The sequence below is a fragment of the Onychomys torridus genome, chromosome 8, assembly GCF_903995425.1.
Source record: "Onychomys torridus chromosome 8, mOncTor1.1, whole genome shotgun sequence".
NCBI classification, from domain to species: Eukaryota; Metazoa; Chordata; class Mammalia; order Rodentia; family Cricetidae; genus Onychomys; species Onychomys torridus.
This window is the reverse complement of record NC_050450.1, coordinates 24,927,993-24,943,499: the sequence shown is the minus strand read 5'-3', so window position 1 is coordinate 24,943,499 and position 15,507 is coordinate 24,927,993. Positions and strand designations below refer to the sequence as shown.

The 15,507-nt window shown below is 47.5% G+C and overlaps 1 protein-coding gene across 13 annotated transcripts in view; it reads left to right on the top strand.

Moving 5' to 3' along the window:
• Positions 1-15,507, top strand: part of Tenm2 (teneurin transmembrane protein 2) — a 1,224,381-nt gene that overhangs the window by 1,114,593 nt on the left and 94,281 nt on the right. For all 13 annotated transcript variants that reach the window (XM_036195999.1, XM_036196007.1, XM_036196006.1 and 10 more), the window contains one exon: positions 11,630-11,776. In XM_036195999.1, coding sequence (XP_036051892.1) covers positions 11,630-11,776 — 147 coding nt within the window. The remainder of the gene's footprint in view (positions 1-11,629; positions 11,777-15,507) is intronic.

Below are 15,507 nucleotides of genomic sequence, written 5' to 3'. Positions count from 1 at the left end.
AACATCACCTCATCCTGTTGGTATACTTTGCTGAGTGGGGGTGAGATGTCTTACCCTGTGGTCCTTAAGAGTTATATCTTACACACCTGTTGAATCTAAGAAGCATTCTTTGGATAACTAGTGATGTCCATCATGGGGATATCTTACTCAGGAAATCCTCCTGGAAAGTCACTTCATTTTTCTCATCTCTTTCCAAGTCTGTGAAAGTGCTTTCCTAGCTGCACTGACTAAGCACATCCTTTCTGGGTCTGCCTGTGTTTTTCTTCTTTTGAAACAATAGCTCACTGCACAGCCCAGGCTGGCCTCGAACTTGAGACTCTCTTGCCTCGGCCTTTGGAATATGGGAATCACATCTGTGTGTCAACCCACCCAATTCTGTTCCTATTTTAAGTAGTAGAACATGGCCCCTCGGCACCAATCGATGTGTGGATAAAAGACTTTCCTGAAACCCACAGCCCCTGCTGTCCTTGTTAGAGGACTCCTCCTCTGATGGTAACAACAGCAATAACAGTGTCTAAGTAGGAGATTTACCATGGGCCATACTCTGTCATTAACCCTTAAGAACTCTAAGGGATCGATATTTTGCAGGCATTGTTTTGTAGATGGAAAAAACTGTGGCATGAATGATTTGTGCTCTTTGCTTAAGGTTCATGTAGCCAAGGGTAGAGCTGAGTGAGATTCAAACTCACCCAGTTCAGACACAGACTAACCATAGATGAGCTCCCCCACCACACACACACAGATTTCATGCCTGCAGATATGCCCTAACTGCAAACTGGGAAGAAATATGCATCGGGGTTGAACACAGATGGAAGTTTTTCTTGTCATTACTCCCTAATTCTACGTAACAACTCTCAATGCAGCGTTAACATTCACATTGTCTTAGGTCTAAGCCCCTAGGTGCTATAAAACATTCAGGAGGATTCTGTAGGCGACATACAAATAGTGCACTGCACCATTTCATATATGGGCCCTTGAGCAGTTGAAGATTGTTAGTGGCTGAGGCAGGTCCTAAAACCAAAGCTTGGTAGATTTTAAGAGATGGATTACTTGTGTTGTCCCAGGCTGTCCTGGTGTTTTAGTACCAACAGGCTGAAGGACCCCATCACACTCCATGACAACGCGAGTGATGTGGTCTATAACTCTGACCTCTTCCTTGTCGTTGGAGCCCTTCCTTCATCCCCACTTCACCTTCTGCCTGCACAAAGACCAGTCAAGACCCCAGTCATCACGTTCTCCCCAGCTCACCTCCTTTAACATCCCAGTCTTCACTTTCTGACCTCAACAAAGACCCCAGGTTGCCTGGGACTCAGGGTTCTCCTGCAGTGTACAAACATGGCCATTTCTGGGAAAACCAGGATGACTGTCCAGCCTAATGGAGAACGGGTCTGTGGAGCCTGTCCAAAGCCTGAAGCCCAAACCCTTACTCTGCCACTATCTGCCTCTGCTCCCCTGGCCAAGTTACCCCCCTGGTCCTCTGCTGTCTCATGTGTAGAGTAGGAGTAATAACAATGCCTAGGCTAAGGCTTATTGTGACCACACTGAATGACCTCATATGTGAAAAGCATGCAGGAGTGTTGCTGTGATCGTTAACTGTCATTGTCACCGTGTAGAACACTTCCCAAGAGCTAGTGTTTCAGTCCTGGAACAGGTTCTTCTTAACGTTTCTCTAGAAACAAAACAAAACAAAAACACAAAAAACAGACATTTCATAGTGCTAGGTACAACAACAAAAACAGTAATTGATTGTTGGCCTGATTTTTCATCAGTGTAAAGAGAGCCAACAGCCCTCCAGAAGTAACAAGTCCGTGCCCACAGGCCTCCTAGGCATTATTTGTATTTTTATGACCCTCCTGCGGCTATCAGGATGCTCAGTGGGGGTAGAATTGGATGGTTAAAAATAACAAATCAGAAATCAAAGGCATGCCTGTCCCTATTTCCATACCAGTGGGTACCACATTTACTGCTTGCTGGACAGCTGTGGGAATGAGTGGCACGTGGTAAAAACAACTCGATCATCCTCGAGGAAGCAAAGGAAACCATTGGGCTCTCTTCCCGTTGTCATTCCTGCCATTGTGTTACTCTCGTCACCCTCCTCATCTACCCCGGTCACGGTGCCTTCCCTCCTTCCTCTCTGGGTGTTCCAGTCTGTCTCTTTCAGTTGGGAGCTCTCTGCTCCTTACTGGCTTCGAGGCAGAGCTCCACGCTGGCACGCAGACACAGCCCCTGCCACAGCCTGGGTTGGGACCCTGTGCAGCAAGCAGCTGCTGCTTCTGCTGGGGAAAGGCTGGCCCTTCCAAAGCTTGGGGTGTGGCCCGCAGGAGGCTTTTCCTTTCCCCTGGCTGCAGAATCAAGGGCAAAGAAACACAGCCCTGGTTTCTTTCTTCATGAATTCATCAAACAAATATCTTTAATGCTAACCACTGGGGTGAGCACTGGGAACCCAGCCATCAACAACAGAGCCAAAGTCTTCCACGCAGGAGGTGTCGAGGAACCCAGGAAGGAGGCCATTAAACCACTGGTTCTCAGCCTTCATTGTGTAGTGGAATATTCTGGAGATTTATAAAGAAGGGAAAAAAGAAAGGGCTGGGAGTGTAGCTTGGTGGTGGAGCGTTACTTAACGTGAGCGTGTCCCTGGGATGCCTTGCTCGATTCCAATACCCAAAGGAAGAAAGGAAAAGGGGGGCTGGGAGGTGGCTCAGAGGATAACTCTCATGCTGCTCCACATTTGGGATGCAAGCACAAGGTCAAGGGTTCGGATCCACAGCACTCAGGTGAGGGTGATGGTTCACCTGCCATCTCAGGGCTTGGGAGACCAAAACAGAGGATCTCTCCCTTGGAGCAAGCTACTTATCCAGACTTAAGAGAGTCAGTGAGCCGGATTTAGTGAGCAACTCTGCCTCAATATATAAAGTGAAGGGTGACCAATGAGGAGACCTCACATCTTCCTTTGGCCTTCACACTTGCACAATACAAATACATTCATCCACACACACATGGTGCTCCCTCAGACACAGGAACATGCATGCACACATCTACATACACTACACATACATACACATGCAAGAAAGAAAAGGAAAGAGATAGAGAAACAGAGAGATACTGACAGCTGGGCCTCCCCTTTAGAAAGGTGCAAGGCCCTCTAGCTGAGCCAAAAGGAAGGCTGGCCACGGTATGTGCAGCCAAGCTGAAGCCTACTGCTCAACATAGGCTGAATTAGAATTATGATAGGTGTGAGCAAGGAAGAGAGAGTGCTATGAGGGGAGCAGGATGGTCTGACAGAATGTCAGGAGAACCAGCCCCTGACAGGATGGTCCCGATGAGCCGGAATGAAGGGCATTGCTAGAGTGCATATAGTGAGCTTCGTTTGGGGAGAGGGGCTTCCAAGATGCCCCCGAGAAGGATTCAGATTCCAGAGGCCCAGAGAGCAGAGGCAAAAGGAGAAGAGAAGAGGCCAGCTACCAGGACGGATAATTCAGGCCTTTTGAGGTCCTGTTTGGGGCTCAGGACTGAATCCCAAACTGCTGTTCACGGGGCAGGCATTGGCGCCTCTGGAGGGCTTGTTAGAAAGGAGGGTAGCCAGCCCGTCCTGAGGCTCAGTACAGAGGCATGAAACCCAAGCTGATGGCACAAGTGTCAGGACCATAACCCTTCAGTGAGAAGCTGTTCTTCATCCCGTTCAGTAGAGAAGCTTCTGGATCAGTAGTGAGGCTCCTGTAAGGTGGTCGGCAGGGTCTTGTCACAAATCAGTATAGTATGTGCTTTAACCACACTGGAGCACAGGCTCCAAGTCCAGTCACCAGCAGCAGCCAGCAGCCTCCTTTGATGGGTAAGGTGGAATAGGGACCAGTGATGTTTCAGGAAAGAGAGCACAGGCTTGTGTGGAACCCCAGAGCAGCTAGCGGGTAGGGTACTGACTCCATCTGAATTCACTCAGTAACGGACCAGAGTTCCTGCTCGAAAAGAGCGTTCCCCATCGCTGTTGCCTACCTTCTCAGTTTCCTCCTCCCATGACCCCAACTTCAAAAGGACTGGAATGTATTAAGAACCTGAAATCCCAGCGCAGTAAAAAGCACGCTGGGTCCCGTTTTGCCTTTTTCCCCCAAGTGGGAAAGGATCCTGTTTACTTTTTTTCCCCAAGTTCATCACTTTTTTCTGCGGCCACAGCTGAGCCTGCCGCACGCTTTTTCCCACACAGACAGAAATGATGCTGATGGTGAGAATCCAGGTGCATCCAGACACGTGCAGCAGACAGCTGAATCCAAATTCCTATCATCTCATGGCTGATCTGCTGTTTCTGTGGCTGCTGGCGTGGAGGGGAACAATTTCTGCCTTCTTAGCAGAAGCTACTTCCTCCTCTGCAGTAGACCATGTCAAGGATGCTGGCTCTTCCTGCGTCTCATACGGCACTGTACCTGCTCACACCTCTGCAGACCCTCAAAGACACACAGATGCTGTTAAAACAAAGAGAAACATCTGCCTCTCAATGTTCCATGTCTGCTAGCAAGGCAAGGACAGCTGTTCAGCTGCAGGTTCTGGGCGGCATGTCCATTCCACTGTGTACCTGACATGGAGTCCCCGTGGGTGACCGAGGACAGCCTTACTGTTCCCCAGGGACTAGGATGCTCCTTTGCCAGGCAGTTGGAGTTTCCCCCCAGAGTGTGTCTCACAGAATCTCTAGTGTTGCTACTGCTCTTCAATACAAGTGACAATTAAACCTCCAGCAACCCCTAGTCCCCAAAATCCTCTGCTGTCCTCGACTAGAAAAAGTTCGGGTGGGACTGGAGAGATGGCTCAGTGGTTAAGAGCACCGACTGCTCTTCCAAAGGTCCTGAGTTCAATTCCCAGCACCCACATGGTGGCTCACAACCACCTGTAACGAGATCTGGTGCCCTCTTCTGGCCTGTAAGGACACATGGTAGCAGAATACTGTATACATAATAATAAAATAAATAAATAAATCTTTAAAGAAAAGAAAAGAAAGAAAGAAAGAGTTCTGGAATATAAGGCAGGTTCTTATTAAGCATCTCTCCTAAATCCAGAGATGTGCAATACCAAGGAAACAGTAATATTTCAACAGTTTGCAGGGAAGAGAGGATGGTGTCCCTACTTCAGCTGACATTAAAACACAATTCTTGGGGCTGGAGAAGTGGCATGGTCTATAAAGCACTTGCCACTGAAGAATGTGGACTTGACTTTCAGGTCCAGGGCGCGCATGGGAAAAAGCTGGGCAATGTGTTGCACATCAGTAATCTCTGCAACGGTTCAAGGAGACAGGTAGGAAAATCTCCGGGCTTTGCCGGCCAGCCAGTCTAGGTTCAGCAAGAGCCCCTGTGGCTAAGCGTGACATGGGGAGCAATTGAGGAGGATGCCCTAACACACACACACTAAAAAAGTTAATAATTGAAAAGTGGAAAGTGAAACTCTTCTCAAGGGAAAGGTCACATTTATTCCACGTGTGAAACTCTCCTGCCTTCAAGGTTGCTGTTCTCTTCTGTGGACTTTCTCCTTTCGCCCAGCCTCATGCATCGTGGCTGCTTTTCTGGGCTGGTAGTCACGAGAATGAGAACACCCAAGTTCATAGCGAAAGCACACACTGGGAACCCTAGAGAAAATTTTACTTTTATTATTTTTGTTTAACTTGAATTAATATAAGCTCTCGGGTTTTCCTGATCTGGGAGTGAGGCAGAGAGGAGGGGCTTGTGCTTTGGGATCTACTTAAAGAGCCTCCCAGTAATTAGGGTCGCAGCAACTAGATCAACACCATCATCAACGCTATTATCAGCAATAGGCACTCTATCAAATGAGCTCTTGGGATGTCCCCAGCTCTGCTAAAAACCCCCCTCTTGCTTATTCTGTGTGACATAGCTGGTATCTGTTTAAAGTGAGTATTGTCATCGTCTGAAGTAAGTTACTCCATTAGCAAGCATTGATCGTCTGGTACGTGCCAACTACCCTTCTAGACCTTGAAACTGTCTCAGTGGACAAAGGAGGCAGAATCTTACTCTTGAAGATGTTATTTTAACAGTATGTAACATTAACTGGGTAGGGGGGTACATCTACCAGCCCAAGATTGCATGGATAGCAAGAGGCAGATCTGGTTTCAAAGTTTCCAGAACTTTCTGCCTCCAAAGTTAGGGCTTCCCCTCAGTTAAGTGGGAGGAGGGAGGGGGGAACGGACGGACGGACAGATGGACACGGGTGGGGGGGGACAGGGGGACAGACGGACACAGAAACTTTTCTCAGGGTTTATGGCAGGTTGTGATGATTTTCCTAGTGGTCTCTTGAACTGAGCAGGGAGGTGTCATTTCTGTGGCTTTCTTTGTAATCTGTGTTTAGTGTGGCCAGTTTATGCTCTCGCTTGCCTTTGCTACATTGTAGCGCATCTTCTCTGGTGTGCTTGCTGGCCAGTTAAAAGCCCATTCATCCGTCCTTATTTCCCAAACAGTATTAGCCACTTATGTCTACCTGAAAATTGCCACACACTGCAGAACATGTCTTAGAAAAGTGTTTTCATGGTAATTATAGCTGCCTTCAAACCCATTTACGCTCCCCTTTTTTTTTTCTGGGCCCTAGACATTATTTTGCTAATGCCTAAGTTTTGTTTAAGTCAAAAAGCCTCCCTAGCTGGTGGCTCTGTCAACAAGACCTTGCTCCACTTCCTTCTTCCAGTGGTTGGGATTTATATGTAAAAAGATCTTGGAAACTGTTGCATTTCTACTGGTCCTGTTGATTTCACTCAGACTCATTCATTCATTCATTCATTCATTCACTCACTCATTCAATGTTCCCTTCAGCTGTCCACTGAGTACTACAGCCAACAGATAATAAGTGAGAGATGGCCCCTCACCCAACAGGTGAAGAGCACAAGAGCAGTGCCCAGGACAGCTCAGTTCAACTGAGCACTGAGAAGTTCAAGGAACACCATTCAAACTGTAGTGAGTGACAAAGTCCACAGTCATCATGACAGTCTTGCAGCAGGCTAGAGGATGGCGCCTGTGGCCTATACAACCACATGAATTACATGCTGGTTGATAATGATCTAGTGGTAGGTGGGGGAATACAAAGGAAAGCATGAAGCTTCTAAAAGGGAATGTCTGTCCAACGGGGATATGAAGGGTGGGCAGCTGAAGTTGGAGAAATGAGAAAGGGAAAAATTGAGTCATCCATCTGGCTTGCATGTGGCCAGAACCTGAAGTGATGCTGAGACAGACCAGTATGACGGGAGCCAGTTCAAGAGGATCTCAGAACCATGTTAAGGATTTCTCCAGGGGCCGATGGAAGGCTGCTGTGCTTCCAGCAGTGTCCAGGGTGGAGAGAAAAGAGGCAGAATGGCGAGCCAGGGATCCGCAGGAGTCAGAAGCAAGATTAACTAATTCCAGCAGGGAGCAGATTCTGAGATCCGTCAGAGCAAGGGCAGGTGTGTGTGGCTGTGTCGACCCTTCGTTGCATTATGTTTGGAATTAGTACAAGACAAAATGCCTTTATTTTAAAAAAAAAAAAAAAGAAAGAAAAAAAAAAAAAAAGAGGCTTGCTAAGTCCACAGCATTAGACGCTGAATGTCTGAATGCTACATGTAGACTCTGAGACAGAATCCCTGTTGGTTGTGCCTCTCTGTGGCTCTCATCTTAAAGTAGGAAACCACAGAAAAGCTGAGGTTGCATTGTCCTTCCTGAGGGCACTTCCAATAACCTAAAGACCTCCCTCTAAAGGGCCCCGCCTCCTAAAGGGTCCACACATCTCCCACCACCACACTGAGGATACAACTTCCAAAGATGGGCTCTTGGGACACTCCCAGGCTTTATCCAACTGCAGCATTTCTTCTGACCTCAGAGTTGAAAGGAAAATTTAGCAGTGGAGACTGAAATTAGATGAGAGAAGTTGTAGAAGGAGAGAGTGACTCCAAGGCTTCAGTCTTGGGGTGGGTGAATTCAGGAGCCCTTTGTGGATCAAGGAATCCATTTAGAGAGAGCAAAAGGAAAGAGGTTGAGTTCTTCTGGTTTTGAGACGCCCAGGAGTGAACAGATGGGACTGCTGAAGTGAGAGCTGGAGTCGAAGACTGAGGCCTGGAGGTCTGGAGTTGAAAGCGAGGCATCACCAGAGTCTGGCTGTGCGGCTTTGGTTTGTGGGGAGATTGCTGTATGCATCTGTCGTAGCTGTGGATAGGATGTGAGATGACAAAATCAGCCCATGTTACTAGTGTCCTTGAAAGCTTTCCTGGAAGGAGATGTCTTATGTTGGAAAGGAAGGTTCCTTCTACCTTCTCATGGCTGTTGGAAGAGAGTCACAAGGGCAGGCAGAAATGATTCCTATTCCTTCAAGTCCTTGCTATTGGTCTGAGTCCAGGCAAGACTGTGAACCAACGCCAACCATATCTGAGATCTAATGAAGCCAGAGTTTCCCACCTCAGGACTATTGACATTTTGAACCTTTGTAATTCTTGGAGTGTGCGGGTGGGGTTCTCCTGTGCCTTTGGGATGTTGAACAGTACCCCCAGCCTCTACCCATGAGGTTTCAAGTGTCATTACCCCTAAATATGACAATCAAAAATATCTCCAGACATTGCCAGATGTCCCCTAGAGAAAGGGAGGGAAGTCTTTTATAAATCCTGTATTAAGAATCACTGGTCCAGGGTCACAATAGAGCCTGAAGGCCCCGGGCAGATATCAGTTCTTTTTAGCTGAAGAAATAAGCACCCAAACAGAGGTGCCTTCTAGAAGTCTAAACCAGTCATTTAGAGGCAGGCACTCAAGGAAATCCGAGAGCCAGCCTGAAACTCGGAGGACCCCATACAACAATTTCTCGGATGCCCGAGGATGAGCCCATAAGCCAATTCCAACGTCAGTCATAGCATCCTCTCCAGAGAAAAGCGGCCACCTGATGCCCATTTACCCTCTAGACTAATTACTTCCTAGGTTTTGTTTTTCCTTAAGCAGAAGCTGGCTTTGCACTTTCCAAACACAAAGAATCACCTCCTCCTCAGAAGGCCACCAGCAGAATGAACTTGTACTAGGGCTAGCTTGGGGTTGCCTAGCAACGCCACGCACCTACCCAGGCTGCTTTCTTCCTCTTCAAGCTAAAAGCAAAGTCCTGTCCATTAATTCCCAGCTGCCCTGAAACTTCTCAGAGGTTTGCCAGCTCCCCACTGTTCGTGTTTTCATCTTCCTCGTAGGATGTGGCGAAAACTCGCTCCTCTGCCCTGTTTATCTCACTTCAGTTGGCCAGAATGAAAAGAGTTGGGGGGGAGGCCTCATTCCATAGAGGAGCATACATATTTTGAGCACATATCTCTGACTGACATGCTGGGGCTCTTGGCAAATTTAAATTTTATGTGGTGGACGTGGGTTTCCTACACAATAAGCCTTCCTTCCGTGGAGGCTGCAGGCGTGATTTCAGTGAGACATGAGGCCCTGGGTAGCGAAACAGCAAAGCACACATACCAGAAACCATGCTGAGCAAATGTTCGGAGGTCTGTCATTTAGTGCATTCTCTGTGATCTCTTTCCCTACACTCTTCTGGTGGTGACTGTCAGGCAGAAGGTGGCTGCAGACTGGCCATGCTCTTTTTCCCTGAGGAGCTGTCCAATGTCCCTCGGGCTTTTCCTCCCGAGTTCCATTTTGCTCCCACAGAAGTGTTTATGGCACATCTCTGGAAGGCTTTCTTTGGAGCACCGTCTCAGGATGTGAGCCGGAGGGACACTGGTGGTTCCCCAGACAGGGCCACAGCCACCTTCATTGGTAAGGAAAGGTGTGGAATCCTGAGCTGGACTGTGTAAGGGCAGGCATGGAGACCAAGGTGCATGTGCACTCACGGCTAGAATCAGCACCAAGCCAGACTCCCTGCTCCAGGCTCCTTGTCTCCCCTCAGCACATCAGCAGCCTTCCAGAGCCTACCCCCAGAGAACTTCCCTGTTGCTTACCCAGCTCACTCTGATCCTAATCTGCACAGGATGGGAAGGAGCAAGGGGAGACTGGCATTTCCTAAAGCAGTCAAACTCAATTTTGGAGTCTTGGACCTTTAAACTCACAGGACTGCCACGCACGCACACTAGGTTTATCAGCACCCACATGAGGGGTGCTTGAGAGAATAGAAGCAGGATGCAAAGTGAAGGAAGGCCTTTGGAATGCCTAGGAGAGATGCGCACTTCGATTCATAGGAAGGTTCCAGGCCAATCACTGCTATCATTAGAAAGCACTTGGACCCCAGCCAGGCCTGCGGTGGTGTGATTTAAAGACAGATCCAGAGATGGAAGCAGCCACAGAGGGAGAGAGAGTTTCCAAGATGTGCAGATAGCTACGTACAGGGGCAATTAAATGGATGGTCCACTGGAGTGTATTTAAATGGAGCAAGAAAATACACCTCCAGTTATACAACTCCATAACTTTCCCAGGAGTCATTGCAGCCTACCTTCACAACAGGTAAATTTTACCATATGCAGATTATGCCTCAGTAAAACTGCTCAAAGAAAGAAAAATGAAAAGATACCTAGAAATTCCTGCCAGCAAGTAGGCCTTGTGAGTGTGGGCACAGGCCATGGGCCCTCTGCTTCTCTTGGTTTCACGAAGGGCCACAGCGGCTTGGCTGGCAAGACTTACCCCTTATCACTTGCCCTGCTCTCTTCACCCAGCTCCCTTTGTCCAAGCTCTGGGTGGGGGAGTCTATGCTACAGTTGCTGTGGGTGCTGGAGCATTTAGAAAATAAAATAGGCTGCTGGTTCCACACACAACAGGAAGACTGGAAGGAAGGAAAGAGAAAAAAAGCAATAAAATAAAAACTGCCCAGACTCCATGCCCTTCCCCTGTGGACATAGATATACCCCCTGTCATGTCCCCAGTTCATGGCGCCCAGCACCTACCCCTCCCTTGGCCTTTAACTCCTGCTCTAGTTTTAAATCTACCATAAGTAGGTGGTGATAGGCAGCCAATGTTTTGAAGTGTCCCTTAAAGCTATTACAAGAATTAAAAGAAGAAAATAGCCCAGAAGAGCCATTCTTTCTTAGTGACAAGAAGCTCTTAAAAAGTCATATGTAAATGTATCTTCAAAATTCTGCAAGATGGAGGACATTTTGACTCTGACCTTGTAGGGAATTTTCTCTTGTAGGCAGAAGTCATTAAATGGAGAGAGGGAGGTAGAAAATGAAAGGAGAGAAAGAGGAAGGAAAGGGAGGGAGGGATAGAGGAAGGAAAAGAAGGAGGAAGGAAGGAAGGAAGGAAGGAAGGAAGGAAGGAAGGAAGGAAGGAAGGAAGGAAGATGGGCAGCCTTTTCTCAAGATAGCAGGCATCCTGAGCCACTGGCTGGACATCACAGCCTAGCTAGTCCAGTTGTCAGGCCAGCACTGTACAGTTGTCTGGGATGTGCACTAAATTCCCTCCCCACTTTGGCAAGATTGCTCTGACCCCTGCACCCAGGTCAGTTGTCACTGGGAAACCCCTGCATCTGTGCCCCAGCTCCGTCTTGCACCTGCATGCATGGCCTGCTTCCCCTGACTCTTTGGACAACAGGTATGGGCCCCACTGTGAGGCTGGCCCAGTGGCTGCCCTGCAGGCTTGCTCCCCCTCTGCATGGCTCCCCTGCTTCCCCAGCGTGGCCTCACGTCCCTCCTTCTCATTCTCTCCATTTCTCCAACCAGATGGCTGCCCTGATTTGTGCAACGGTAACGGGAGATGCACACTGGGTCAGAACAGCTGGCAGTGTGTCTGCCAGACCGGCTGGAGAGGGCCCGGATGCAACGTTGCCATGGAAACCTCCTGCGCTGATAACAAGGATAATGAGGGAGGTGAGCAAGCGTCTTCTAATTCCCATCCCCTCAAGAACAGTGTTGTGTGTGCCTTCGTCATGAGTCACGCTCCTTAAAGATCTCCTCCATACTGTTGTCAAAGGTTGTAATGTTTCCTCTGAAGAGAACACGGCAGAAAACACATACATGTCCTTGGGCCAGGAGGACTCTTGGAGACACAAACTGGGGTTTGGTATTGGCTTTGTAATTCTCAAATACCCGTCTTTGCAGAGAGGTGGCTGAGCTCTGGATATTGCCTTCAGGGTGAATGATCCTGCCAGACCTTTCAGAGTGGCCAGTTATGGTCAATGACAATGGTGATGATAGTGGGAGCCTCACACTGCCCTGGGATGTCATAAGTTACATGCCCCTTCATCCTTATAGCCCTGTGAGATGTCACTTTGTAGATGAGGTAACCAAGACCTGAAGAGCAGTTACATTACTTCTAAAGACAACATAGTATGAAACCGGGACCCAAACCTAGCTTTGGAACCAAAGCATGTGTTCTAATCTGTGTTTTCCCGGCTACAGACTGTGAGCCAAATCCAATTTGTGAGGGGAAAGAAAAGGTTTTAACATTTTCTTGATGGCTGAGGGGAAATAATCTAAAGAATGTTTCATTATACAGAAAAGTACATAAAATTCAAACTTTAATGTCCACACTTGTTTTTCTAACTACTTCATTGATGCATGATGTATATCTAAAAAGCTGTACATATCTTATGAGTTTGGGAGGGTTACCATGACTGAAGCCATATCATGGCCATCAGAGTTCCCACTACCATCCTTATTCTTATTTTCTACTGGTGGGGTTGCCCTCTGCCCTCTTAGCAAATTTTAAGTGTACAAGGCAGTATGTTTAGCTATAGACACTATGATTATGGCTTAGCAAATCTCACAGACTATTTTATCTTGCATGATGAAGCTTTAAACCCTTAACCTACACCTTCCTTTGTCATGGAAGATGGTAGTGTTCATTTGTTTATACTAATTTTTAATGTTTTAATGTGTCTTCATCTCATTGTGTGTGGAGGAGGGGAACATGTGTGCCACAGCATACTTGTGGAGGTCAGTGAACTGCTGTGGGAGTCAGTTTTCTCCTCCTACCTTGTGGGTCCCAAGGATCAAATTCAGACCATCTGGCTTGGAGGCAAGTGCCATTGCCCACTGAGCCAGCTCATCTGCCCTTGTTTATATTTTGTGTACAGCTGTACCTTGTATTTAACCCTAACCATGGAGCTAAATGGTTCCAGCACAGTGAGACACAACACAGCTATCAGGCCTCAAACATTTGCTCTGGATCCTTTACAGGACAGGTTTGCCAACCTCTCTTCTGCCATCCAAGTGCTAACCTAGCTACCACCCTGCTTTTTCTAAGACTAGGTATGTACAGTACAGATGGCAGGGCTGAGGACTACCACCCCTGTTCTGAAGCTCTGGGCTGACTCTTCTGGAACACATTCTGTGTGATGACAAGACTTGGAAGCTAATAGGGTTGCATGAGCATGTGGGTCATGTAATCTCCTAAATTCTTTTTCTTGTTGTTGTTGTTGTTGTTGATGTTTTGAGACAGAATTTCTCTGTGTAGTCCTGGCTGTCCTGGAACTCATTCTATAGACCAGGCTGACCTCAAACTCAGAGACTCACTTGCCTCTGCCTCCTGAGTGGTGGGACTAAAGGCATGTGTGTATTAGTTACTTAAAACTGAGGTAGCAAACCTCTTGTGAAGACACAACCGGATATCAGTAGACCAGGCTGGCCTTGAACTCACAGAGATCCTCCTGCCTCTGCCCAGCATCCTAAGCTCAAATACTGTGTACTGTCCATAACATCAGTGTAGGTGTGTGGCCTTCCCCTATCCAAATGACTCATGGGTCAGAGTTCACATGAAGTTGAAGTGATTTCAGGGATGGAAAGATCTACCAATGCAGTTATCTGACCTGTCAAGGAAGTGTACGAGCCCACAGTAACAGAGTGTGTGTGTGTCACCATCCAGCATCAAAGCCACTTCTGTCTCATGGCCGCTGGAGTCAGCTTCAGGTGTCCAAAGTAGGATGCAACCTGGTGGGAAACAAATGAGAATATTAGACATTCTATTTTCTCCTTTTCCTTCATCCCCTTAATGGACGTCTTGCGATTTCCATAACAATTGCCTCTGTGTACATAGATAATTTGTGGATAAACATACATACTTACTGACACAAGCTCCTGATCAAAGAATTTCCCGGGCCAGATGCTCCTGTGGCTCTGTCCTCCATTCATTTTCTCTCTCCTGAATCAAAGCCAGGAGAGAAGCCACTCAGTTTCATCTTTTAGCGAGGTGAGGCCTAACCGCAGGAGGCATTTTCTAAGAGCTGAAATCCCATGGCTTTTTGCTTCTCCCTCCCTGGTGATTTCACTGAGCACCATGGTTGCTTGTAGATCAGCTCCTTCTGCCTCCAAAAAAGGAGCCACTTCCCTGGCTTCCGTTCCTTCTTGGAGTATCAGCAGCAGAAAGCATTGTGAATTGCTGGAATGTGGCACACAGAAAAAAGAAGAGATTCCTGGGGGTCAGTGTCCCCCAAGAGGCCCCATGCCATTTACCTCCGTCTCTGTCAGCTTCACCTTGATCCTGGCTCCCAACCTGAGGTCTCTGATCCCCAAGCTGAAGGGCTTGACTGATAAGCACAACTCAGGATCCTTTGAAGAGGCAGAACCCAGAGTTCTAGAAAGGCTAGGACAAAGCAAATGAAGCAGTGTTACGCTTAAGACAACAATGGCCTTCTTATGGGAACTATCAAAGCAGCCTCCCAAGGAAGTAATTAACCACCAAGAAGAAAGTGTCTGCACTGTGTTTATAAAAAGAAACTCCCAGATAGTTCAGAGTTGCTTGTGTCAGGTGATGCGGGTAGACACCAGTTCTCTCTCACCTGGCGTAAGCAATTCACAATTAAGTGAGTTCTTTTTTTGGAGGAGATACCTCGGCACAGGGTATTCTTTCCATGGTTAATTACTTCCCTAGGAGGTGTGCTAAGCACTTTGCTGTTTATTGATAAATATTAAAATTCCTCTCATCAACCCCAGACCCAGGGGCAGAGAGCTCACCATATCTCTCTACGTGTGTTGGGGCGGGGTGGGGGGAGGTGGGGGTTGGTGGTGATTGGCCCTGGCTCTCTTACCCCTGGAGTACCTAGTTTGATCCTGTGTTGGGAATCTTCTGAAAGGACTGTGTGCTTTAGAAATCTGGCATTGGGGCAGAGAGGCATCCAAGCAGAACATGAATGCTGGCCCGGGGAGCAGCTGTGAAGAACACACTTGTCATAAATCTCATGAATGGGGGAGATAATAGAGCATTCTTCCAAAGGGAACTGCAGAAGGCCAGTCCTTCCCCATCTCCAGACATCTGAGGCAGGGAGGATCCTCAATTTAAAGTGACAGGGTTTTTATTTATGTTTTAATTCTAAACTGAGACTGAGACAGCTGTAAACAGAAACACAGATACAGATATTTGAAGTTCTTAATTGTCTTCATTAACTGTGCTTGGACTGAACCCCTTGTACTTTCTTTCTATTCTGTAGTAGCTCTGAAAGGACCTAGAGGATTTGATAAAACCCTGGCAACTGAGACCTGATCCCATCACTGAGTTTCTGAATGTATGGGTCTCTGGTAGGGTACAAGAATTTGAATGTCTAGTAAATTTTCAGGTGCCTCAGATGTAGATTGCCTTTGAGATCCACTGTCCTAAAAATATC